Raw genomic sequence first — 24,916 nt, 5'->3', positions numbered from 1 at the left:
TTCAGAATGAGGAGCCTCTGTTTTCTAAAGACGGCCTGAAGCTCTTCTTCACGCGCGCCATTCCCCAAGGAGGCCGGGGGAAGTTCTTCCACATCTCCATGTCCGTCTCCCAGGTCAGGGGTCATTTGTGAGACAGGAATCATTTGGGAATGCTTTGCATTTCAGTTTCATACAAACATGTCAATACTTCCATTTTTGCAAAATTACAAAGTTGTGGCACAACCCGATCATTAGAAAAATAAAAGCCAAATAGTTCAGTTAAGTTGTCTGTAAATACCTTAAGTTTTAAAATAACAGCAGAACTCGGCATAAATCAAGACACTGGCGTTCTTGGAACAACAAAATACAAAATAAACTCAGATAACGTCTCTTCATTATTCACTGCAAAAACACCAAATCTTACCAAGTAATTTTACTCTCGTTTCTGCAAATGTTTTATTACACTTGAATTAAGACAAAACTAACTTACAAGTATCTTTTCTGTAAGATATAGGAGTTTGTTTTCAGTAAATAATTTCTTTAAATTTGTGAAAATGTTCTACTTCCATTCTCAGATAAATTCACTCCTAACAAGATGATTTCCTCATTTTATAAGTAAAGTAATCTGCCAATGGAACTAGTGTTTTTTAATCAACATCGACTTGAAACAAACTTCTATAACTTTCTGATAAGTTTTGTTGCATCCTGGGTGTTGAGTGCTTGGGAATAGGTGGGTTTTAATAAGTTTACACTTCCACCCACTCCTTTGAACTTTTGTAACTTTTGTATTGTAGCTTGACACCTTCAATAAAATACAAAAAAAAAAAAAAAAAAAAGTTTTGTCTAAATTCAAGTAAACTAAGATATTTGCACTAGAAACTAGACATAAATATTTGGTAAGACTTTATGTTTTTGCAGTGTACAAGAGTTTATTAACTAAAAGGAGTCCAGAAATGTGCATGTGGAAGTTATTATTAGTTCTGTCAATCAATTGAAAGATTCAGTCAGATTAATCACCGTCTGGCACTTTGATTAATCACGATTAATCTCTATGTAAGCTTTAAATATAAATATATATGCAGTCGTGGTTCTTATAGGAATGGTTCCCAATTAAAATGCAAACAATTATCAGATTTTTTTAAATTCTTTTTTTTAGGGGTTTTATTCTAATCCACAGAAAATCAGAAAATCTTTGGGAACCACTGGGTTAAAGGAAGCCTTTTTGTTTTAAACATTAATTTAGAAACTCTCCATTCACTCATTTCTTGGTACTGCTGCGATTCGGCGACAGTCACTTGTCCTCATCCAGCCGAGCGACAGACGTAATTTGTGCGTGTGAAATTTTGAGCTCATTCATGTAGATGTGCACATCTACAAACATGATGCTGCATGAGTCTTTCACGCTTTGCTGTGAATTAGGTAGCCTTCTGCATGAGAGAGGCTTTTAGGTTAAAGTAGGTAGCTTGTGCATGCTTTGTGGTTGTTTCTGCAGTGTGCCTCTGTGAACCTCGCCTCTCACTTAATGACTTTTGGAGTTGGGCATTTGCCCCTGCGACCCTGCAGGGAAAAGCTGCTACAGCCACAGGATGGATAGTGCACCTTCTTTCCTAATAACATTGAAAAAAAAAGTCAGAATGAGACCTTGAACTGGCTGTAAACCAGTCCTCTTTCCTTCTTCCTCCATCACCAGCTACATTCTTCAACATATAACGCATTAAACCGCTGAACACTTTAAAGATGCTCAGATTTATCCCTGCAGCGTGCAGTAACTGCTGCCAGCAGGTAGATGAATGTGCTTCAGGCTTTCAGCTGCAATAGACAAACAGCAGCTGTGCACCTCCTAAATGAGCAATAAAGTAAAGTTGCTCTACTTTAGACGCTGACTGCCTGTCTGGCCGGTGGCTACGCTCGGGGCTATATCTGTGAAGGGAATGCAGATATATGGCCACCTAACACACTCAGCAATCTGAAAAATCAGCTGGTAGAAGGAATCAGTCTAAATATAAAGTTACTCTTCCCATTTATTGCTCACATTTCAACTGAAAACTGATTTTACTGGTGGTATAAAGATTGTCTCCATTCTTATGTCTGTCTTACCTTGCAGTAATGTAGGTATACTTAATGTCTTCTTATGTATATCCAAAAGTATTAAAATCAATAACTTTAATATGATTTTTATGTGAAGGACCAACACAAAGTAATGCACATTTTTGAGGTGAAAATTTTTTTTTTTTTTCTAAAAAACATCAAATCTGACAAATTCGTTGCAATCGATGTTTTTTCAAAAAGTATAATTTCATCTCAGCTGCCTCAGAAGTTTGTTATAGAAGTTTTTAAAAGAAAGATGTTAGAGGTTTCATGTGAAGAAATCAAACATGAAGGGAAATGCTCTAGTCAGATGAGATCAAAATTAAAATAACTGAGTGGCAAAACTGTCATGTGACCATCATTTATATACATTAAAGCACAGCTCTTAAAATGACCACACTGTGGTATTTAAAAACACATTCTAATCAGTTTAACAACATTTCAAATTAAATGGACTTACATTATATTATATTATATTATATTATATTATATTATATTATATTATATTATATTATATTATATTATATTATATTATATTATATTATATTATATTATATATCATCTCATTAGAACCTAAAGTATTTTTTGTCCACATTATGGTATTCATGTGGTCTGACAATCACTGTGTGGTAAAATGAAAAGCTAAAATCCGTAAATTCTTGAGATCCTCCCTAAAAAATACAATAGTTTAAATACTAAATACACATTAATATGCATTAATACACACAGTGGAAACCGTCTTAGCACTACAGAGGCTTACAGCTGTGGAAGTGAAACACTTTATAGATTAATTACACAGACAGATGTTTTAATTTCTTTTAATTGTGCTTATTTTTCATTGAACTTATTAGATTATTACATCAGTTTTTGGTTTTGAAATATTTCCTTTTTAAGAGTTTTTTTTCCTTCTGTATTCCTGAAGCCCAACACCAGCACCGACACGCTGCAGTCCATCACATCTGGAGACTGGGACGTCACTCAGGTTCTGGCCTACAATGAGGAAAACCAACTCATGTAAGTTTCTTTTTTTTGTTTCTGTTTTTAAAAGTAACCATTTCAAAATTAATAATGCTATTTTTGTACCTCAAATGCAAATCTCTGTACGGTTGTTTTTTGTGCAAAATATGCAAATTTCTACATTGTCTTTGCATTTCTTTTGTTTTAACTCTATAAATACTTTAGCTTCAAGTAAAATGTTTGAAATTTCCTGGCAGTCCATTCCAATCATTAACTTGACAACAAAGTGTCCTAAATATACGGCGTACCTCTGATTTAACTCTCTTAAATCGCTCTTTGTTAATTTTACTCCCACATGAGGACCTTTCTTTCGAGTTAATAAATAAAGCTATTGTGATTTCTCGTGCAAATATGCCAATAAAAGTTCAGGAAAAACAGCTAACTTCAAGACTCTACATGAAAATTGTGTTTCTTAAAAAGAAAAAAAAACAACTTTTCCCTTTGAGGGTGAAGATGTGCCCCACTTCTTTTCTTCTTTCCACTATTTTTCATAAATGAAGCATCTATTTCAGTGAGCAGCTGGGTTCCAGGTGGTTTTCTTCCCAACTCACACATGTAAACTGTGAACGCTGCTGAAAAGTTTAGAGCCGTACTCCACAGCAGTGCATTACTTCTTAAATCCACGTCCTTTCCCTCTGATCACTCAGATACTTCCTGAGTACTGAAGACGGACCAAAACGAAGACATCTGTACAGGTGATGGTCGCTCTGAAGAAAAACTGTTTTAAATCTGTTGAAAATGCTGAACATGAAAGGTTTGGGTTTTGTCTGTGCAGCGCCGACACATTTGGATCGTTTAACCGGCGCTGCCTGTCGTGCGCCTTGGCCGACAGCTGCGGCTACGTCAGCGGCTCTTTCAGCCACAACATGAGCTACTTCCTGCTCAACTGCCAAGGTACAAAACGTCCAGAGTGTGTCCAAAGTCGGGGCTTTTCATCCCCTTTATTATTTTTTCTGTAACTTTTACAGAAATATGTTTTTTCCTCCATGTTTTTTTAAACGATCACCATTTTGTGAGAGTTTATGAGGCAAATAATCTATGAAAACATCAATTTCCTCCACCTGCTTGAGCTATTACAGCTGTCTGAAGAAATGCACCACCACTCCTGGTCAAAAACGACCAATCAGAGCCAAGAGGAGGGTCTTAGCGGTGTCAATCATCTGTGTGTATGTGATGCTCAATGTGCTAATGGCGGAGAAACGACTTCCCGTTACAGAAAAACGGTTTATTCGCTAACAAGCTTTAGCATGAGGTGCTAAAGCTTCCTGTGTCATACAGGAAAGGAGAAGGGGTGAGCATCAGAGTGATTGACAGCGCTAGGTCCCTCCTACTGTTTCTGATTGGTAATTTATGATTGAGTGGTGTATTTCTGCAGTTTGTACTGCAGAAGGAAAATATCTCGATTTATTCACAGACTATCCGTCTTATATTATACAATCACAACATAATGATAAAGTTAACAAATATGTAGCTTTAATTCCAACAGTTTGGTTTCCATCTGAGTGCGAGTTCGAAACTCTACATGTTTTCTAAAAAGTGGTGAAAGTTCTGAGACTTAAAAGTTGCCGTCCAACTTCTTTAAACCGTTCATGACGAGGCAGCAGCAGCAGCAGCAGAGGATGATGATGTGGAAATCTTTGATCTCCTTCTGCTGTGTCAGACATGAACAAGCCCAAAGAACGGGTAAAAAAAACATCCCCAGATCAGAGAAATATCTGGATGTCGAAGCGCCGTTGTTGAGGGGAAGGTTTGAAGACAGTAGCTTCAATATTTAATCACCCACGCAGCGCTTTAGTGACAATCAGCTCTGAATCTGAATTTAAGAGCAGACACAAAATGACCATAATGACATCAAAGCCCACTCTGCTGACCTGCTCTGCAGTCTGAGCTTGTACCTCTTGGATTTTTAATCCACTTCACTGCCTCGCAGCCTGCCTGTGATCACATTTGGTGAGGTTTTGATATCATCATCATGAGAGGAAGGCATAAAAAGATGATTTACAGCGGATGCTGCTGCTATGTTTCTGTGTTCTCAATCTGCTAAGTGCATCGATCACTTGGTTTGCCGCTGCTCCTCCCTCTGTGTCTGCAGTTTCAGGGCTTTGCTTCTGTTTGTGGCCCAGATACAGAAAAGCTGCTCCAGCTATTGCACTAAATAAATCAAATAAGCAAAGATTTGTCTGGAGCACAGAAATCCTGGCATACATTCTTCTCTTATTGTTTCCATTATCTACAGGGGCCAGCAAAAGCATACAACCCTTGAAATGCTTCACATTTTATGTTGTCAATCACAAATATTAAAGTGTTTTATGCTACATTCCCCTTTTTCTTACTTTTATATATCTAAAATTATTTTTTTTTAAAAAGTACTAGTTCCACTGGCAGATTATTTAACTTATAACTAGATCTTTTTCATCCATATTAGGGAATTATTTATTTGAAAAAGCTCCTATCTCCTGCTGAAAAGTTACTTGTGGGTTAGTTTTAAGATATTTGGACAAGAAACTAGACAAAAAATACTGAGTAAGATTTTGGGTTTTTGGCGTGTTTGGTAAAATCACTGCACAATTTACCAAAGAATAGTTTGGACTTGCATAAAAATGAGCAGTTATGCAATTACCATATTTAAAAAATGGACTAGAGCATCAAGAAGTGTTAGTGAATCATAAATAAATGTAAATAAATTAAGTTTGACAAATCATTTTGATTACACGTAACAAATTGCTTCAGTTTATTTGAGTTAATTTCATCAACTTTTTCGCAGCCCCAGTTTGTCATAAAATACATTGACATAATGTAACATGATTCAAATGATAAAAATTCAGAGCCTGTTAATGGTTTTTCTAGGGCACTGTAAACCAAAATTCAGAAATTCTCTCTTAATTTGTGTTTCCAGGTCCGGATATTCCCTTTGTGGCCGTGTACAAAACCCAGAGAGACGCAGAAAGTGAAACACAAGACAGAGAAAGTGAGTACACCCTGCAGGTGCTATTACTAAAGCACCTATTGGATTATGTTCCCGACACCGAGAGCATTAAAATCACCTTGACAGCAGGGGGTCCTCAGTGCAGGATGACCATCTGAGTCACTTTGTCTGCAAGCCAAGCCTGAAATGATGTTGGTAATCACATTATGACCAGCCACAACAGCAATATCAGCATACTGTAATGTGATTCTTCTCTTTAAGTAATGACATCAGCTCTACTGTATTATGTTAAAAAGTGTATAGGTTGCTGTAAATCTCATCAGTATCTAATGTTTATGATTAACCTGATTAGGAATGTCAAACACTCAAACAGCCCAGAGGTTTTATAGACTGAGGAAAAACTGTAGCTGCAGCCACATGATGCATCTTCAAACATGCTCTATGAAGAAAATAATCTTATTTAATATATTTGTCTTCTTTAATTAGCAATGATCATTTTACCGATCACTGTTCAATAATCTTTATTTAGTATTTAAGCGCCCCCAAGTGGCCAAATAAGTGTTTTGCCTGCACAGCATAGCATGAGTTTAACCAACAGGGTTGTCGCTGCAGTAGTTGCGTAAGTTCTGTAGTGTGGCGCCTATTTATGCTTCTATAAAATGAAGTTTGTTAAAAACAATGTGTAGCCGTGTGGTTTGTCTAAAGACAATTGGTGCTATAGAGCTTTGGAACTGACGTCACTTCGTGTGACGTTTACGTCTCGCACAGATAATCGGCGCCATCTTTTGAGGCCACAGACCAAAACAATAATATTTAATAATATTATAGATGTGGAGTTTGTCAAAATTTGTTTCTTCATCCATTAAATGTATTTTACTGAGTCAGTAAGCTCTGTTACCCTGCTCTTAGACAGTTGGTGGTTACCATAGTAACCTGCAACTGACTGTTCCGCCCCACTTTTCCTGTTGCCGTTGGTAACAGTGATATGTATTAAGCTCAGCTCTGTGTTTTCTTCACAAATATTATATTTTTACATATATTTTCGACAAATTCAATGATACACAGTGTTTCATGCGTATTTTTTTGCCATTTTGTGTGTTTTTAACGTGACATTATTGATGTTGTGCATTTTAGCTGTGTTTAATTTTACAACCGCTAACAGTTGCTAACTGCTCAGTGGAAGCTAAAGCTTTTAGCTTGCTTACTTATTGTAGTTTATTCAATTCAATGCAGTTGAATGGAGTTCAAAGTAGTGGTCTCTTAATTTTTTCATCCATCCATATTTATCCATATCTACCTATCTACCTATCTAGATCTATCCATCCATCTATCTATCTATATCTAGATAGATAGATCTATATATATCTATAGATCTATACATATAGCGATATATATATATATATAGATCTAGATAGATATATAGATATAGATATATTTATATCTATATATATCTATATCTATCTAGATCTATATAGATAGATAGATATTTATATAAATAGATATACAGTACAGACCAAAGGTTTGGACACACAGTTGTGTCCAAACTTTTGGTCTGTGGAATCAAAAGTGTGGAATTACCAGCCCAGTAAGAAACAATAAAAGGTATTTTATTTAGCGAGATATTTGTTTACGCTGTCAAACTAAACAACAACAATAACACTGGCATAAAATCCTCCCAGAAAGTTTCTTCTTCTACTCTGCTGTAAATTTCTGGACCCCAATCTTCTGTCTGACTCTCACTCATTTCTCCTTCCTCAAAATGGCTGCTTGTTGTATCTTCTGCGCTATTCTCTTCCACATTTAGAGGTTCTGGTTCCTCTCCAGAACTGTCGTCATTTTGGAGAGGAGGGCCAGGAGAAACCGTCACACTGGTTGTGTTCAGGTGGTCATTATCGGGTCTCTGCATTCGTTCTCTTCTCGTAAACATACAGGAATCCCCCTTCATACATGTCCTCTCTGCAGGGTTTACCAGGAGGGAGGACATATTCATTGACCACCTTTACAGTCTGTTGTCCCTGAATCAAGTAGTTATAGAAGTGAGCTGACTCAGCATTACTACATATAACGGACGACAGACGGTACAACTCGGTTCCACTTTCTCCTGGAACCTCCATGACTGGATTGGGAATCACTGGGTTTCTTATTTTGACCCACTGTGGCAGAAACAGGACAATCACATTATTATTGCTGAGGATGTTTTTCCGGGTTAAGCCTGACCTGCAGCTGGAACAATAAGGCTGGCGCCACATATCTATCCAGGTATTAAAAAGAGAAACGGTGTCGGTGAGTGATGGTGAGGATGGAAGCACAACGATGGGGCCGTTATTCAGCGGCTAAGTCATATTATTTTAAATTTATTTAACATAAAGAGATTGAGAATAGATTTTTATTGGATTGAATTGTTTCATTTGTAGTTTTCTGTATCTGCTGTGGTATAAATTGTCTCAACCCAATTATCCATTATTATTTTTTAACACAATCCTTTGGTGAGCTAGCTGTACCAAACTATGGTCCGGGGACCCCAGTTTGAGAAAGAATCTAATCTAATCTGCTATTATCCGACACTTTGATCGCTCTGATTTAAGGGGATAAAGGAGATGAGATTAACAATGATTTCCCAAAATGAAAAAAAGAAATGAACTGGTCTGTGCAGTTTGTCTTCAAGCTGTGAAAAGGTGCATAGACCCTGCAGTCATAGTGATATATGTAACTGGGTCCATATTGTTAGTTGTATATTTTCACAAAATGTTTTTCTTTAATTTATTTGTGCTCTTATACTTGACTGTCCTCGTGTTCCTCTGACCTGATTCTAGAGCTGAGAGATAAAATACTTCATCTTGAGGAGGAGATGGTCAATTAAAACCTTCAGAAACGAGGTCAAATGAATTCATCTATATGTAGCACGTGCTGTCCCTCTCCCGCTTTACTGGACCTGTCCAGCAGCTCAGGAATGTTTATCTGAATCCGTAAGCGGGAGCAGCTGTGGCAGCCGCTGAGTTGATTTCCCTGCTGGAAGTCGCTTGTTTCTGGACATTCGAGGACGAACCAATTCCAACATGCGACGTTCGCCCGTTTGACCTCGCCTGCCGTGGCAGCTGTGCTCCATGAATAAAAGGAGCTGCTTCCCTGTGTGCTTCAAACAAATGAAGCTAGCTGTAACAGCAAATCAAGGTCACATTTTCAGCAGCCGTCAGGTGTTTTACCTCTTCTTTTCCTTCTTGGTTTCTGTTGGGAGATCTTGGACAGACGTCGTAGCCGGAAGGGTTTTATCTTCTGTGTTTGGATTGTGTTTCATCCCTCTGATCGTTTGCTGTCTGCAGGTATTTCAGAGGTTTCCAAACTGGAGAGCAATGAGAACCTCCGGCTGACTCTGGACTCCGTGCAGATGCCCACAGTGGAGTACAGGGAGATCAACATGGACGACTACAGTATGTCACAGTTCATCAGTTACAGGCACCTTGAATAAAGAGTGAAATGTAAAATAAACTGGAAAAATTATGGATGGGAGGAGGGTTGTAAACATTTACTTCACACATCTTTACCTGGGTGCCAATAAGTGTTGCTGCAGTATATTTGTAACTTATTTTGATTAAGCGTTATAAAACATTTGTGTTCCTCTGGATTTCAGTTTTGTCTTTGAAGATCCTGAAACCTGCCGGCTTCATGGATACGTCACACTACCCGCTCCTCCTGCTTGTGTACGTATCTGTGAAATACACCAAGTACTCAAGCTGTCACCAGTTGATAACATTTACTCTTTGGTGCAGTGACGGGACACCTGGTGGCCAGACGGTGTCGGAGCGGTTTGTGTTGGACTGGGCCACGGTTCTGGTGAGCAGCTTCGGCGCCATCGTGGTGCGCTGCGACGGGCGGGGCAGCGGCTTCCAGGGCACCAACGTCCTGCACCGGATCCATAAGAAGCTGGGCGTGTTTGAGGAGCAGGATCAGACGGACGCTCTCGAGTACGAGCCTCTTCTCACTGTAACTGGGCCGGACTGCAGAACCTGCTGCATTTTATCAAAGAAAAGAAAAGAAAGAAATGGACTGAACTGAGATGTTTCTTTGCATACCTTGATGGGAAAAAAATCTCCAAAATATTTTACCATTTCATATCATCTTTGACATCAGTCTAGCAAAATTTGAAGTGTAAATGTAAAATGTATGAAAAATGGCAAATAATTTGTTTTCACCGTAAATGTAAGCTTTTATTTACAGACTTTTATTGCACACAATCTTAATAGTGACGTTTTTCCCCTCAGGTTCGTTCTGAAAGAACCTTATGTGGACCAGTCCAGAGTTGGCGCCTTCGGTCAGGTAAGACGAGCCTCGTTCCGTTCTGCTCCTGAACGCATCTTCAACTTTTGTCGGATTTCTGTTTTTGTAAATTGAACTGTGATTTTTGCAGAACTGGACCAAAACAAAACAATAGTGCCGTCAGTCTCCATCTAAATGCAAAAACTAGATTTTTAAATTCATCTGGTTCAGATTTGAACTCTCTTTGTTTGATATTGTTGAACAGAAAACAGTTTCAAACTAAGCAGCAATCATATCTGGTAATTGTTCAAAACTTGTTGCCTTTGAACTAAGCTTTTTTCTTTTTGCTGCCTTTCATATTTTACCATCACAGGTGGATTTCAAGCATTTAATTGGTGAAATAAGTTTAAGATTATTCACTGACACATTTACAAAAAAGGCTCAACTGGAAGTCTTGACTGGTGTAATTTGTCAGTAAACAGATAAAACCACTTTAATTTGATTAATAAAATAACATTTAAGCTCACAACTGTTATCTTGAAGGACCTATTTTGTATTTCTTTTGATATAAATTGCTAATTTAAAGGTATTTTTAATAAATTTTGCAATATTTGCTCTTATGTATGATAGTAAATGTGACTTTTAATTCCTCCACAGAGTACAAGTGGAGAAGTAAAACATACTGCCACCTGCAGGTGGGAGTTGCCAAAGTTTTTGATCATTTTTCAGGAAAATCTTCAGTAAACATAATTACGCATTGGCAAAAAAAAAAAATGCTGCAATTTGTTGATTTTTGTGTGAATTTCCATAATCGTAGTAAAACTGGAAGTGTTGCCTAATTAGATTTGGTAGTAAGCAGATGAAACCCCTTTAATTTTATTAGTAAAATAATATTTAAGCACAGAACTGTTACCTTGGAGGTTTGTATTCTACAGGGCCACATAAAAAGCTATGGCGGGCCAGATTTGGCCCCCGGCTTTGTGTTTGTGTTTGACGCCTCTTGGTTGATGTGATTCCATTCGTAAAGCTCTAACTTGAGAGAAAAGAAGAAATAATTTGATTCTTCAGAGAAGTGTTGTTGAAGTAGATTGGAAAAACCCTTTTGGGTGACGCTTTCACAAGCGAACTAATCCTGCTCTGTGGCAGACGTTGCTGCTTAAGCACATATTGGTGCTCAGAACCAAACAGACTGCGGCGTCTAAAACCCAGAATTCACTTCAGCGTCGCCTCGGCTCTTGTATTTGCTGCTCTTGCTGCGTTGTGTGTGATAACAGTTGTTGTTCCTCAGGTGTTCGGCGGCTACGTGACCAGCCTGTTGCTCAGCGGCGAGGAGTCTCCAATAAAATGCGGCGCTGTCCTCTCACCCATCACCGACTTTGAATTGTACGGTAAGCCCTTCGTTCTTTTCGTTTTCATCTGCGCTCTGAAATGCAAAATGTTTCAGTTTCGGCTGCACGTGTGGAAGCAGCTCTGCAGGGCCGCCGGAGCCGTCGGAATGTTCTGGAAGGTGAAATAAAGACAGATAGCATCTCCAGCACCTTTACCCTCTTTCTGGGAATCTGGAGCTGGTGTGCTGGAGCAGCTGCACTCAGAGCCCAATCATACACGGCCTCACCTCATCCATCAGAGGAATATAAGCTGTGAGAGATGCAGAATGAGATGTGTATCAGGAGAGCGATGGTTGTTTCAGCTGCGGAAATACAGAAATACAGTCGAGAAACTGAAAATTAGAGAGAAGCTGGGACACTTTTCTCACTTTGAATTGGAAGGAAAAGGAGGTTTACACAAACACACGTCATCAGTTTTATGCTTTTCTGCATTTGAACCGTTCAATGGATGACTGGAGTTAATTTAAAAAACGGGCTGAGTTTTCTTATTTTTAACAGTATTCAAGAATTATTGACTCTTATTGCTCTTGTATTTAGCTGAAAAGTTACTCGTAACTTATTTTGTCTTATTTTATGTGTACTAAGATTTTTGCAATAGGAACTAGACCAAAATACTTGGCCAGACTTTGTGTTTTTACAGTCCAGTTTTTGTTGCCACCAGTAAACAGTCCACTTTTCTTTGCATTTCAAACTCACCTTTAGTGGCTCAGAATAGTTTTCAATCCATTTACTTTACATTTCTATTTTCGTCTTTTTTTCCAGCCTCTGCTTTCTCTGAACGATACCTGGGTCTGCCTAAACCGGATCCCAGAGCGTACACGGTAGGTCTTCATTTCAAGACTTCTCCTGTTTGCCTGCGGTTCTGACTAAAAGTACCAACTCGATCCTGTTTCTGGTCTTAGATGGCAAACTTAGCCCACCGAGCGTCTCGGTTCATGGATAAGAAGTTCCTCATCGTTCACCCGACAGCTGATGGTACAACTGCAGGTCAAAGTTCTCATTTCTACGTTATAAAGAAACATGAATGACATTTTTGTCTCTGTGTCCTCAGAAAAAGTTCACTTCCAACACACAGCGAAATTCATTTCCCAGCTCATTAGTGAAAAGGCCAACTACACCTTGCAGGTATGTCGTTTCATTTTAATTTGGTTAAATCTGTCAGCCTTTGGGAGGTTTCTGATCCCTGCAAATGCACCACATGTCTTTTATTCAACTATCACAGAACCTCAGTGGAATAATTATCAGGGCTCACAGACATCTGGGCTCGGCTTTTACACCAGATTTATTTCCAGTTCCAATAAAAACTCTTACAAAAATGCCAGTTTCACTTTTCGACTCACAAAAGAGGGACGACAACCTTTTTCCCTTTGAGTGAGAAAATTCATCATGGAAAAAATTCAAATGCAGGAGTTATAATTAATTTCAAAAATAGCCTGAACCATAAACGTTCTACTCTTGTTCCCCTTGAGCATCCTGTACACTTAAAACCAGGATATTGATTATATATTTTCAGTGTCTAATTGGCAAATTGAAATCAGGAACATTTCTGTATGTCTGAAGGAGTTCCACAAGGACCAATTATTGGTTTTCTTTTGGTCAACATATGCTACAACTTTTGGTTTTTGAGACTCAACAGATTTACTTTCCCAAGCAGAGAATGACTGCTTTCATCAAGATGCTCCACCAGATATATATATATCTATATACATAGATATATATATAGATATATACACGTATATTGTTGTTTCTAAAAGAATATGAACTTGTTTTCTTTGCATTATTTGAGATCTGAAAGCTCTGCCTCTTTTCCGTTTCTCATTTTCTGCAAATAAATACAAACATTTTTGCTCGACATTTCGGAGACATGTTGTCAGAATAAAACAACAATGTTGATTTTACTCAAACATTTACCTATAAAAGTAAAATCAGAGAAATGTATCATTTTAAGTTGTCTCCTAAGTTTTTTTCCAGAGCTGTGCTCCTTTTCAAACAAAAGTAGTAAACTACTCATTTTGTTCTTGTCCTCTTGTTTTTGTTTTAAACCTGTTTGAAATAAATAAATATTCAGCTGACGCTGAAGCTTTTGTTACTCTGTTCCCGTCAGATCTACCCAGACGAGGGCCACTTCATCCACAGCGACGCAACAAGGCAGCACCTGAGTCAGTCCCTGGTGAATTTCTTCGAGGAGTGCTTCAGGCTACCAGAAAGCGTGTTTGAGGAGGATTTGGAGGAGGAGGTTGAAGACGAGGGGTAGATTTTCTTCGACAGGCTGCCGTTCCTCTTTTCTCATTCCCTCCATTTGGTCCGACATTCCCTCCGTGTTGTATCCGTGCCCGAGAGCGACCAAGTTGTCCATTATGCAACCCTCATCCTCCGTGTGTTTCGGTTGAACTCGCTGTGTCTACAACGCCGTCCGGCAGACGACGGATCTGTCCTCCCCTGTTCATCCGGTGGATCTCCAACGGCCTGATGACCTACAGGAAGTCCAGAAACAGTCTCCTTTACAGCAGGATGGACGTCTTTAAAAGCAACGGAGTGAAAGCTTAAGCCTACACACTGACTTTCAGGTTGTGAGGAGCAGAAACGTTATAGCACACAACCTACATGGGTTTGTATATAAATGAAATTCAGAACCCTGGCGCTGATCGGCAGTGTTCGTAAGGGGCGTCTGGAACTGCGTGGATACAGGGAACGTTACTATTTTTAAAGTCGTGATGAACTTTTCATGGACTGTGGTTGTCTCTGTTGTTAACAGTATGTAAAATAGCACACAAATGCTCATCTTTTATTTGCGTCAACAATGTTCTGTTTCAATTATGCTGGGACGAGTTTTACGGGGAAAGAAATAAGCCATTTTTGTTTAGATTATACGTTTGATCATGGTTCCGTTTCGGTTTCCTCCAACAATAGCATTTCCTTGATTTATTCACGGTGCCTTACTTTATCAGAAAACATGAAGAGAAATTTATCTAATACAAAAAAAGCCAAGATAGTGGTTCAGACCTTCAACACATTGCTACAGTATCTCACTGCAATAAGTGATTTAACCGTTTTAAGCCTGGAAAGCATGCATTAATGGAGTTTAGACCAATATAGAAGCTTCCCAACAAGGGTATAAAAATAAAAATTATTATAAAAGGTCCTTTTTTCATCTAGAGTTCACTTAGTTACTTTTGTTTTTTAGAAAAAGTAGCTTATTTCTTTCTGGAAATATTTATATTACCTCCTTCTTACATGAAACCATGCTAAGGATAAATACTCCTGATCTTATCTAGGTTGTTTTTAGCTTTCAGAAACAATTACTTGCTTGCTTGCTTTCCAACAACTACTTTTTAAAAACTGACATTTTGCCCACTAGTTTTAAAACTAAAGGTAGAGCAAAGCGGAGCTGCAAGATCTTATAGCGTTTAGATTTTTTGTGCTAAAGATTAGCATGGTGCTTGTTTTACTTTGCACAAAAATTAAATGTCCTTTAATAGCATTTCTAATGCTAAATGTAACATTATTTCTTTTAATAGTATTTTTAACTTTCTAGCAGTAATATTTTTTTCATATTAGTTGTTCAACATCTTTATGCTAATCACAGAACTGCATAAACTATATTTGCAGTAGTATTGTGATTGAGATCACGGTCTCGTTAGCTTGATGTGTAAATGTTCTAATATCATTTTATGCCGAGAAGAAGAGGAAGAAAAACAATGTTACCCGAGTGTTATTAGTGCATAACATCCTTTGGACGTTACATTCGGTTGTTCCTTTTTGTTCTCCTGTTGCCGTCTTTGAATTGAGCTGGAAGTGGACTTTATAAAATGGCCAATGGAAACAAACTTTCTTTTTACACATGGAGGACGTTTTCCAAGATGTTCAACTTTGTTATCCAAAGCATACAGGGATGTCATTGGCAGATTGTGGCATGAAAGTAAGTGTTAGAATAAAAAAGTAGATATTTTATCAGTCATTAATGTTTTTTGATCTTTCCTTTTCACAACAACACATACATTTTATAACACAACATATTACAATACTGCAAGTAATGATTATATTAGCTATAAATTAATCTGATAAAATAAATTCCAACACTTGTAAACATTAAGCTACTGGACTAACCAGTTTAGAAATGGATTACAAACGGTGGGGAAATACATTTTGTAGGCAGAATGTGAACAGGGTAAAGCTAAACCAACTCCAGTTTTGAGTGAGATATTAATAAACAGTAGTCTATTGGAGGAAAAAAGAAAAAGTTAACTTTTGCCCAAAAAAACTCAGAAATTTTCGTCATAGAAACTTGCACATTTCTAAGTGTGAAAAGTTTAAAATTTGCTATAAACGTGCCAAATTTTAACAGAAAAAATCTTCTTGACTTTTCAAATTTACTTTATGATTAACTTTTTTCCCCCCCAATCATCTACAATGGCTCCATTATATTGTTGTCCTTCTTGCTCAAGAGCAAAATGAAAATATTTTTATAGTCATTAATGTTTTTTGATCTTTCCTTTTCACAACAACACATACATTTTATAACACAACATATTACAATACTGCAAGTAATGATTATATTAGCTATAAATTAATCTGATAAAATAAATTCCAACACTTGTAAACATTAAGCTACTGGACTAACCAGTTTAGAAATGGATTACAAACGGTGGGGAAATACATTTTGTAGGCAGAATGTGAACAGGGTAAAGCTAAACCAACTCCAGTTTTGAGTGAGACATATTAATAGATGACAGTCTATTGGAGGGGGAAAAAAAAAAGTTAACTTTTGCCCAAAAAAACTCAGAAATTTTCATCATAGAAACTTGCACATTTCTAAGTGTGAAAAGTTGGAAATTTGCTATAAACGTGCCAAATTTTAACAGAAAAAATCTTCTTGACTTTTCAAAAAAGTTATTGACTTTTCAAATTTACTTTATGACTTTAGTCTTACAAAGTTTTGAGGATTAGCTGCGTGCCAGTAAAACCACAGGAGATCAATCCTTTAGAAAGGTTTATACCACAAATACTTTTGCATTAGAAAAAGAAAAATGACAAATGAAAAGTATGTAATTGAAGGTCAACTGCTGCAAATTGACAAAAACTAAACAGCATCTTCATTACATTCAATTTTTTACATTCTTTGTATAAATAAGCAGTTTCTGATTCACTCCTCAGATGTGCTTAAAGTCAAAGCCTCCAGAAAAATTCAACTTAGTGTCTCAAACTATCAAGAAATTAGCAAAATGTGTTTAAAACAAACAGAAAAACTCATTTAAAAAAGAAGCTAGTGATTGACAACACAGACGCTTCATTCAACTTCCAGTGCAAAACAACATTTTCAGATTATTAGAAAACTAAAAATATCAAGTCCAAATTAAAGCAGAACAGCTTTGTGAAGAGGAATCTCAGAACAAATAAATTTGCTCAAAGGCACTTGCGTTTCCAGTGTAAACAGGATTATAGTTGTATATCAGTGCTTTGCTCTCTTCCTCCTTAGACTGAAACCTGTGAAAGTTCTTCCTCGCTACGGAGAGATTCACAGATCAGAGTTTAAGTGACAAGCAAATACTCAGCACTCGGACTCCAAACCTGTTGTGTTTTCATACCTTCGCTCACAAAGAAGTGGGCCGTGTAGAAGGTCGTCCTGACTGCCGATGGAGAGTGAGGAATGTAAGGTCTGGACCACTCAAAGGCATTTTTCTCTGGATGCCACTGCGTTCCATAAACGGGGTAACCGTAAGCTGCACGGAGGTAAGAAAACAGCAGTCGTCATGACAACTGTCCTGTTGTACAGCGTCACTGAGTCCGTTTCAGTCACCTTCCACTGTTGACACAAACTCGGTGTTTCCGTCTGTGTTTGTTGAGAGGACTTTATAGAAACTCTTCAGTTCCTCGTTTGTGTCGTAAGTCTGGAACAAACAGAAGTGATTAGTCACAGGAAATAAGAGCGTTTGTTGCTGCGCGGCTGATTTGTTCATGACAGACTCGAGGTTTACGTCTCTTTTAGGTCTACAGTTTCAAAACTGTGGATGGATGGATGGATGGTTGTTTCCATCCTCCTTTTCCCGCCACAGATTAGTTAAACGTTTTGTTGACACCCTGAGGTCCATTCAGTGCGGGTCTGCGTACCAGCGTGGTGAGGCTCCACTGGTGGGAGTTTTCTGTTAGCGGCTCGGCGGACAGAGCTGACATCAGGTCAGGAGGAAAGGCCTCAAACATCCTGCTGCCTTTCACCTCTGGAGAGCAAACAATCCGTCATCAGTCGTTCCTATAGCAACTTTAAAAACTAACCATCACATTCCATCTGTACTGGAGTATAATTTCATGTAATAAACAACAGTATGAATGGAACCACCAAATATCCAAAATAATTAAACAAATATTAAACAGACTACCCTGATATTTAACACGTAGGCGCACCTGGAGTGAAGTTCAGCGGCAAAGCGACGCCGCTCGTGTTGGTGTGCGACAGCTGACTCTTTTCACTCGTCAAATACATGAGCTGTTCAAAACCCAGACAGGTGCCCCACACCGGGAAATAGTCACCCCTCTTGTTCGCCTGAGACACCAAACACTGTTAAAAAAAACCTGTTACATCTACACACCACAACACAGCTACTAGCAGGTTAACCTTTCACCTCAATGGCCAGATCGTAGAAGATTTTGGCAGCTCTTTGGTAGCCAGATGAGATGATGCTGACTCCGCCGCCTGGATACAGGATCCTGCAGCGCATAAAACACACAAACCCAATCGAAACTTGAAAACAGAGCAGTAAAAATAAAAACAGAAATAGGCTCATTATAAATTTCCCCAGTATGCTGCCAATTTAAATCAGTTTTCACAAATTTAATCAATAAAATAAGGCAGAATGTTGTGTCATATACTCAAACCATACTCTTAATCTCACATCATTTTTATTGTATGGGAGAATGTGAAGTATTACTCAATACTTGAAACTTTAATATTTAAATACAAACATAAGTGGTGGATTATAAATGCTTCGAAACACAAACATGATATAGAATAAAATTGTTAGACTTTTAAAATGTGAAAAAAGGTGCTGAAAATGGATGAAAAGCCAACTAGAAGTTTATGTGGAATTTTAAAGAGAATATGATGCATGACATTTAATTTTTTATTTTTGTCACACTTTAAATCTTTTAGCTCAAATACATTTCAATATCAGACAAACTGAGAAATTCAAAATGCTGCTTGAAATCTTAATTTTATTTCTCAAGGAAAAGAGACTCTTCACAGTTAGTTGTCACCTTTCCTATCTCTGGTCTAATTTTCCAACAGAGGTGTTCAATATATTTCAAGGGCCCAGGGCTGATCCAGTGCTGCATGGGGGCCCACGTCCTGTTAAAACCACCACTGCCACTAAGACTGAAAATACAGATTTGGTGCAATCGGGATAATTGGTTATTTCCTGAGATTTATTTGTGAATAAACTGAACTCGCATACGAAAGATTAATTTCTTTCGCTATTAATTGCATGATTGAAATCATAAATAAAATAGATTACATTGTCTCTGTAAACTAAACTGACCAAGAAAATATATTAATTGTCAGCTCATTTTAATTTATTTATGATTTCAATTGTAAGTGGTTCTTATTATTTTTATTTTTGATATTTAAATGCCTTAAAGATACAATGTTCAGTGTTTCTTACTAAATTAAATGTATTGGTCTTTGAGACCAATTATTCCATTCTCACTATATTACTTGGTAATGGTTTAGAAACAATAATATCATTTATTGCAATAATTTGTGGTTGTGACAGGCCTAGTAATTCTGCCTCAATTGTTTTATTGTTATGTTAACAACAATAAAGATGATTCATCACAGTTTTATGAAGTAAATTTGCCAGTTACTTTAAATCTTACTTTGAATAAACAAACCTCTGGTGGTTTGGTTTCCGAGAGCCACTAACTCTAATTATATGATAAACTAACTTGCCATATAGGTGAATAACGTGAAGAAAGCATATTAAAAGGTTAGAAAAACAAGATTATAATCTTAACTAAAATATGTCAGCAACAAATTAGAAATAGTAGTTAATCATACTTGAAATCAGAGCCAATATGCTTAATATAATCATTTCTTTACCCATTAATGGAGCTGAACAGAGTCTTGTATTCCTCCAGTGTCTTGTTAATCCTGTAACCAGAGGATATTTAAGTTCATTCCGGTGTTTAATGCCGCTAAAATAGCCCAAAGAATCATCCATTGACCGTCAGATAACGACAACTCACATGACGGGTACAACTCTGGCTCCAGCAGCCTCCAGAAACTTCACATAGGAGGCAGCGATGTAGGCCGCCTGGTTCGGTTTCGGGGAGGAGACCTCCTGAGCCAGAACACCTGCAACAAGAGACGAACGTTTACAAACGTGACTCGACACAACCGGGGTTTAAACTCCTCCGGTAGCTGCTGCGTGGTTTTAATAACCAGAAACTACACGGTAATAAACTCACCGATTATAGGTTCATCATTTCTGTCAGTTGATGAACAAAATGGGAGGTTAATAAGCGAAATAAAAAGAAGCAAAGTAAACATTTTTGTAGACGAAAACATGTCACAGCGCCCAGCGAGGAACTAGTTGATAAAATCATTCTCATCCTTTCCGCTTTATGCTTTCAGAATAAAAGCACAGATTTTGATTCTGGATTTACAAAAATAAAACCGTGTGAACAAAAACACTTGGCCTACAAGTAAACAAATTATTTGTTTTTCTTAAGCCAGATCTCTAATAAATGTATTCATTGTTTAGATTTCACATTTTCCATCTAAATCTCTCTTTTTCTGTGTTTGAGGAGATATAAAAAGTTAAGATAATTTTACTAAAAAACTTTTTTTTTAAAAGAAGTAATTTTATGCAAACTGTAACAAAAACTTTCTCCACTTTGAAAAAAATTTAAATGAAACATAAAAACTAAGTTTACATTGAGTTGATTTCATTTATGTATTATTCCTATTTGGGCTAAAAATGATGACGACTTCAAATGAAACTAAAAAGAATTAGAGGCATTAAAAGTATAAACATTTTATTGGATCTGAAGAATTTAACGTTGACGTCTAAAATTATGGAATGCCAAAAGTGTCAGAATTGAATTTGAAAGCAGCAGCAATGAAAAAAGCTTGAAAACTTGATTAAGTTTCAATTAATTATTTTCACCATCAATATTTGTTCCAATTTTTTTTTCAATATTTTCAGTCACATTGATATTCTTCAATGCCAGTAGTCCTTTTCAGTTTAATTTTAAGTCATTTTGATTTTGCCCCATACTTTTAGTCGTCAGTACTACTTAAAGTTTTACTAAAAAAGTCTGCAGGTAAAATTTTTCCTGCTTGATTTTTCACCTCACACACATCTATAACAACAGTTTATGAAAAGAAATAGCTTTATTCCCAAAACCACAAATATTTGTATTTTGTACAAAACATGCGCTATCACACTTGCACCTTGTTTTGTTCTTTCAAACATTAATTTGTATTGCATGGTTCGATACATTTATCACCTTCTATTGACACTCAAATGCCTTTTTCTTGTTAAAGAACATTGTACAAAAATAGACCAAATCTAGAAGAGAGAGTCAATAGACAAATGATAAATTACATTCTCAATTTTTATTGTCTAATATCTGATGTTTATGTGCTGTGACAGCATAAATAAATCAATAGATTTAAATTAAATAAGTCCTTTAAAGAGAAAAGAATGGTCATCAAACAAACACAGAACTAGAAAGAAAAAAAAAAAAAAGTACAGTGCATCACAAATGTCTTTGGTGGCAACATTGGTTGTCTGGTCTTCCGTGAAGTAGAAAAAACAGTGAAAAAACCTTCCGAAACAACTTTTTCCTAAACAAATAGAGAAATAGGTCTCAAGGTTCAGTCACTGATCTCGTATTTCTGATCTAACGTATAAAAGAAGGAATATGTGCTACTTTATATCTATGCATTGTTGCATGTTTAACTTCATTGTCGCCGATTTTGCATTTATTTGTTCATAGTGTCAAACTTCTGTGTTTTATCCTGCATCGCTGTATGTGCCACCAGGTTGGAAATCTTTGACTTGCTTTGTAATAAATAAAGACATTCTGTGATTCTTGTTCGGAGAGAGCACACCACGACCCCCAGTCCTCTTACTGATCTCAGACGTCAGGAAACTAAAAGATGACGTTGGTTTGAAACCACAAACAGCTAAAATTATGTCCTCAAGGAGTCTTTAATGTTTACTACGTCCAAGTTGGGTTTTGTCTGAGAGAGTTAAGAGTTTTTGTAGGTCTCGATGCAGAGGACGATGAACTCGGTGGAGCAGCTTCTGGTCTGCTGGCCGAGCAGCAGCCCTGAGGTCAGGCTGGAGGACTGGCCCATGACGGAGAAGTCGTCCGCCTGCCACGTCTCGCAGTGTTTGTCGACCACTCTGAGACCCCTGCTGGTGGAACCGTGCCAGATGCTCTTCTTGGGCCTATCGCACAGAGAATATCACTGTTTTATATGCTGGCCAGAAGTTCACATACACCCATCATGTGGGTTCACGCACCAGAAAGGATCAGCTAAAACGTCCCGGCCATCAAAGGAGTAGATGGGTATTCTGGGATTCACTGGACCGCCGTTGCCGATGAAGATGGACTGCCAGTTCCTGAATATCACATCTCCCTGAGGGGAAATATTGATTTAATGTGATTTATTCAGCTTTTGTTCGTTTCTTTTAAGCATGGAGAGCCCACTCACCCTGAGGTTGGTTACTGGCAGAGAGTTCCGGAAACCGGGATAGACGACATGGACCAGGTCCTGCTTGTGGGACGACATGAAGGCACGGTAGTTTGGAGCCAAACCCATGGCCTTGGCCTGCTCATAACACATCTGGTCAGCCATGTCGAGCCCCATCATGTTCCCTGAGTGCGGCTGATTCAACGCTACCAAATTCAGCTAATGGATGAGGATTCGAAACAAAAAGAAAAAGATCAACTCTGAGAAGTTCTGGAAAGAAAATCAGACCAAAACACAACCTGAATCCTGATCTTACCCTTTCTTTGACTGAACGGACTCTCTGCATCGTCTCTCCTCTTACTTGATATGCAACTCGAGGCTGAACGAACAGTTCACAAGAGGCTTTAGAAAAGTGTTATGACACTTGGTAAGACAGAATATTAGGGCCATTGTACATAAGAAAAAAGAAAAGGGAGAACACGTCCTCCAAAATGCAGAAATGTTAAAAAAAAAAAAAAACTTTTTGAGTCTAAAAAGTTGAAAATTTGCTAGAAAAAAACTCAGAAATTGAGATCAGTCTCAGAAATTTTCTAAAAAAATAAGGAAAATATTTGACTTTTGGAACTAATATTTCCTCTATTTTTTATTTTAGAAAATTTCTCACATTAATCTCAGAAGTTTTTTCTAGGAAATGTTCAACTTTTCAAACTCAGAAATATCCAGGGTTGTTTTTTTCTAGAAAATTTCTAAAATTCATCTGAAAATTTTGGATATTATTCCTAGAATATTTTTTGGCTTTGCAAACTTTTAGAAATTTTCTGAAATTAATCTTTTTGGTAAAAATCAGGGCTGTTGGGTAAATTGGTCTCTGTAAATTCTCCCTAGTGTGTGTGTGTGTGTGAATGGTTGTACACCCCACTAGGGACAAGGGTGTACAGAAATTAGATGGATGGATGGTAAAAATTTACTCTCCCTTTTTTTCCTGACTCCTGATCTAACATATAAAAGAAGGAATACGCAATACTTTGTATCCATGCAGCTGCGGTGTTGCATGTTTAACTTTATTGTCGCTGAGTTTGCATTTATTTACAATTTATCTAATACGCTATTGTACACACAGCTTGCAGTTAAAAGTGAAATAAAAGTACCTCATCTTGGGGGATGATGTTATTGGAGAGGTAGATGAGGCTGCCCAGCTGAGGGAAAAACAAATCACGTTCATATGTTGACCCAGTTGTTCTTTCAGGACAATGAATACGTCGTTTGAACAGCATAAAATCAACATTTATTGTGCGATTCAACAAGCTTCCAAAGTCAAACTGCCACAATGCTTCATCACACACAGCACATGAGGTCACTGATTTTTATAAACGGGAGCAGCAGCACAACATTAATCATTCCCTCAAACCGGCTGGTTCACCTTCAGAAATGTTCTCTGATGATTCGCAGCAAGAAAAAAAAAAAAGTGTTAGGCAAAAATGCTTCTTTCATTTCATAGGAAACCACAGAGTCCTTTCAGGATGAAAGCTATTTGATTAACAGCAATGTTTAAAACATAACCCACATAAACTTTTTCACCATTACTCTTTGCTAGTACCTGTATTTCTTTCCAGCCTTGGGGAACCTTTAGGAAGAGGTTTCCTGTTGCTTTGACGTAAGCCAGAGTTCCCTCTTCATCCCTCGACGTCTGCTGCATCATGCTCTCTCGAGTTGAAAAGGTTTTCAGCTAAACAGTTGGACAAGTTGGTGAAAGATACAGATTCATTTTATTTGGGTAAATTAACAGCATTTCAAGAAAAAAAACAACAACAAAATACTACTTTACGATTTACAAACCTGTAATTTACGAAAAAAGGAATAGACTGGATCTCATTCATAGTCTCAGCAGCCTACAGTAATGTCCATACATTTACATAAATGGTTATGAAATACAAATAGCAGTGTAAACTTTTATCATTTTAATATCAAAAGAGATTTGATCTGATCTAAAGAATTATGTCCAAATATGCAAAATTTTTCCAATTTGCCAAGCTAGTAAGCATTGCTAACTAAAGCGCTAACCCTTATATTAGTGCTGGCAATGCTAGTGTGATATACCAATATAGCATTTCGTGGAAGCTAACATGCTAAATTTAACCATATCGACACCTAGCATGTATCAGTGCTGTTTGAATATAGTATATTACCTTTAGTGGGTTAAAATGTGTTAATGTACACACACCTGAATGGTTGCGGTTCAGGAAGTGATTCTTTGGAACAGACCTTTCACTTATGTTTTCAGTTTTATAATTGTGGAGTGTCGCTAACAGTTAACAATCCTCAACCACTTCAAAATGGTTGAGGATTTTGGGTAGTTGAACATAAATGTCCAACTACCCAAAGAATTCTCAGCAGTCAATAACAACTTTAACCAAGTTTATAGATCAAACTTAAATAATTTATTAGTGCCTTACAATTTATCTGGAAAATTTGACTTAGAGGAAGCTATGTAAGTTAGCAAAAACGCTAAACAAAAAATTAGCTCTGCTATTAGCGGATTCTATTGCATGTGTATTCAATTAAATACTT

General features: G+C 37.3%; 3 protein-coding genes across 14 annotated transcripts in view; 1 reads left to right on the top strand and 2 right to left on the bottom strand.

Annotated features, from left to right (window-relative positions):
- The window catches only part of dpp6a (dipeptidyl-peptidase 6a), a 289,142-nt gene extending 274,428 nt beyond the window's left edge, over positions 1 to 14,714 (top strand). For all 7 annotated transcript variants that reach the window (XM_044103997.1, XM_044103992.1, XM_044103999.1 and 4 more), the window contains 14 exons: positions 6 to 113; positions 2,990 to 3,081; positions 3,732 to 3,779; positions 3,860 to 3,978; positions 5,981 to 6,052; positions 9,331 to 9,438; positions 9,639 to 9,708; positions 9,778 to 9,972; positions 10,270 to 10,324; positions 11,553 to 11,652; positions 12,415 to 12,473; positions 12,555 to 12,627; positions 12,704 to 12,777; positions 13,757 to 14,714. In XM_044103997.1, coding sequence (XP_043959932.1) covers positions 6 to 113; positions 2,990 to 3,081; positions 3,732 to 3,779; positions 3,860 to 3,978; positions 5,981 to 6,052; positions 9,331 to 9,438; positions 9,639 to 9,708; positions 9,778 to 9,972; positions 10,270 to 10,324; positions 11,553 to 11,652; positions 12,415 to 12,473; positions 12,555 to 12,627; positions 12,704 to 12,777; positions 13,757 to 13,906 — 1,323 coding nt within the window. In that variant the 3' untranslated portion in view covers positions 13,907 to 14,714. The remainder of the gene's footprint in view (positions 1 to 5; positions 114 to 2,989; positions 3,082 to 3,731; positions 3,780 to 3,859; positions 3,979 to 5,980; positions 6,053 to 9,330; positions 9,439 to 9,638; positions 9,709 to 9,777; positions 9,973 to 10,269; positions 10,325 to 11,552; positions 11,653 to 12,414; positions 12,474 to 12,554; positions 12,628 to 12,703; positions 12,778 to 13,756) is intronic.
- Positions 14,715 to 16,625: 1,911 nt separating this feature from the next.
- On the bottom strand, positions 16,626 to 20,260 carry ggh (gamma-glutamyl hydrolase (conjugase, folylpolygammaglutamyl hydrolase)). 2 transcript variants are annotated; one of them, XM_044104001.1, is made up of 9 exons: positions 20,110 to 20,260; positions 19,888 to 19,996; positions 19,742 to 19,792; positions 18,270 to 18,354; positions 18,052 to 18,190; positions 17,761 to 17,867; positions 17,450 to 17,540; positions 17,238 to 17,372; positions 16,626 to 17,155 (listed from the first exon to the last, which is right to left on the bottom strand). In XM_044104001.1, exons 1-9 carry the CDS (start codon positions 20,207 to 20,209, stop codon positions 17,037 to 17,039), a joined length of 936 nt encoding a protein of 311 aa, XP_043959936.1. In that variant the 5' UTR covers positions 20,210 to 20,260; the 3' UTR covers positions 16,626 to 17,036. The 2 variants fall into 2 exon arrangements, with proteins under 2 accessions (XP_043959936.1, XP_043959935.1); XM_044104000.1 differs by having other exon boundaries at positions 18,052 to 18,205; positions 20,110 to 20,244.
- Positions 20,261 to 21,243: 983 nt separating this feature from the next.
- LOC122824302 (collagen alpha-1(XVIII) chain-like) overlaps positions 21,244 to 24,916 on the bottom strand; it is a 57,878-nt gene continuing 54,205 nt past the window's right edge. For all 5 annotated transcript variants that reach the window (XM_044104739.1, XM_044104734.1, XM_044104736.1 and 2 more), the window contains 6 exons: positions 23,946 to 24,074; positions 23,497 to 23,544; positions 22,665 to 22,727; positions 22,370 to 22,567; positions 22,179 to 22,294; positions 21,244 to 22,103 (listed from right to left, as the gene is read on the bottom strand). In XM_044104739.1, coding sequence (XP_043960674.1) covers positions 21,902 to 22,103; positions 22,179 to 22,294; positions 22,370 to 22,567; positions 22,665 to 22,727; positions 23,497 to 23,544; positions 23,946 to 24,074 — 756 coding nt within the window. In that variant the 3' untranslated portion in view covers positions 21,244 to 21,901. The remainder of the gene's footprint in view (positions 22,104 to 22,178; positions 22,295 to 22,369; positions 22,568 to 22,664; positions 22,728 to 23,496; positions 23,545 to 23,945; positions 24,075 to 24,916) is intronic.

The sequence above is a fragment of the Gambusia affinis genome, linkage group LG21, assembly GCF_019740435.1.
Source record: "Gambusia affinis linkage group LG21, SWU_Gaff_1.0, whole genome shotgun sequence".
Classification (NCBI taxonomy): Eukaryota; Metazoa; Chordata; class Actinopteri; order Cyprinodontiformes; family Poeciliidae; genus Gambusia; species Gambusia affinis.
Note: the sequence above shows the minus strand (reverse complement) of the source record. Positions and strands in the feature narration are given on the sequence as shown.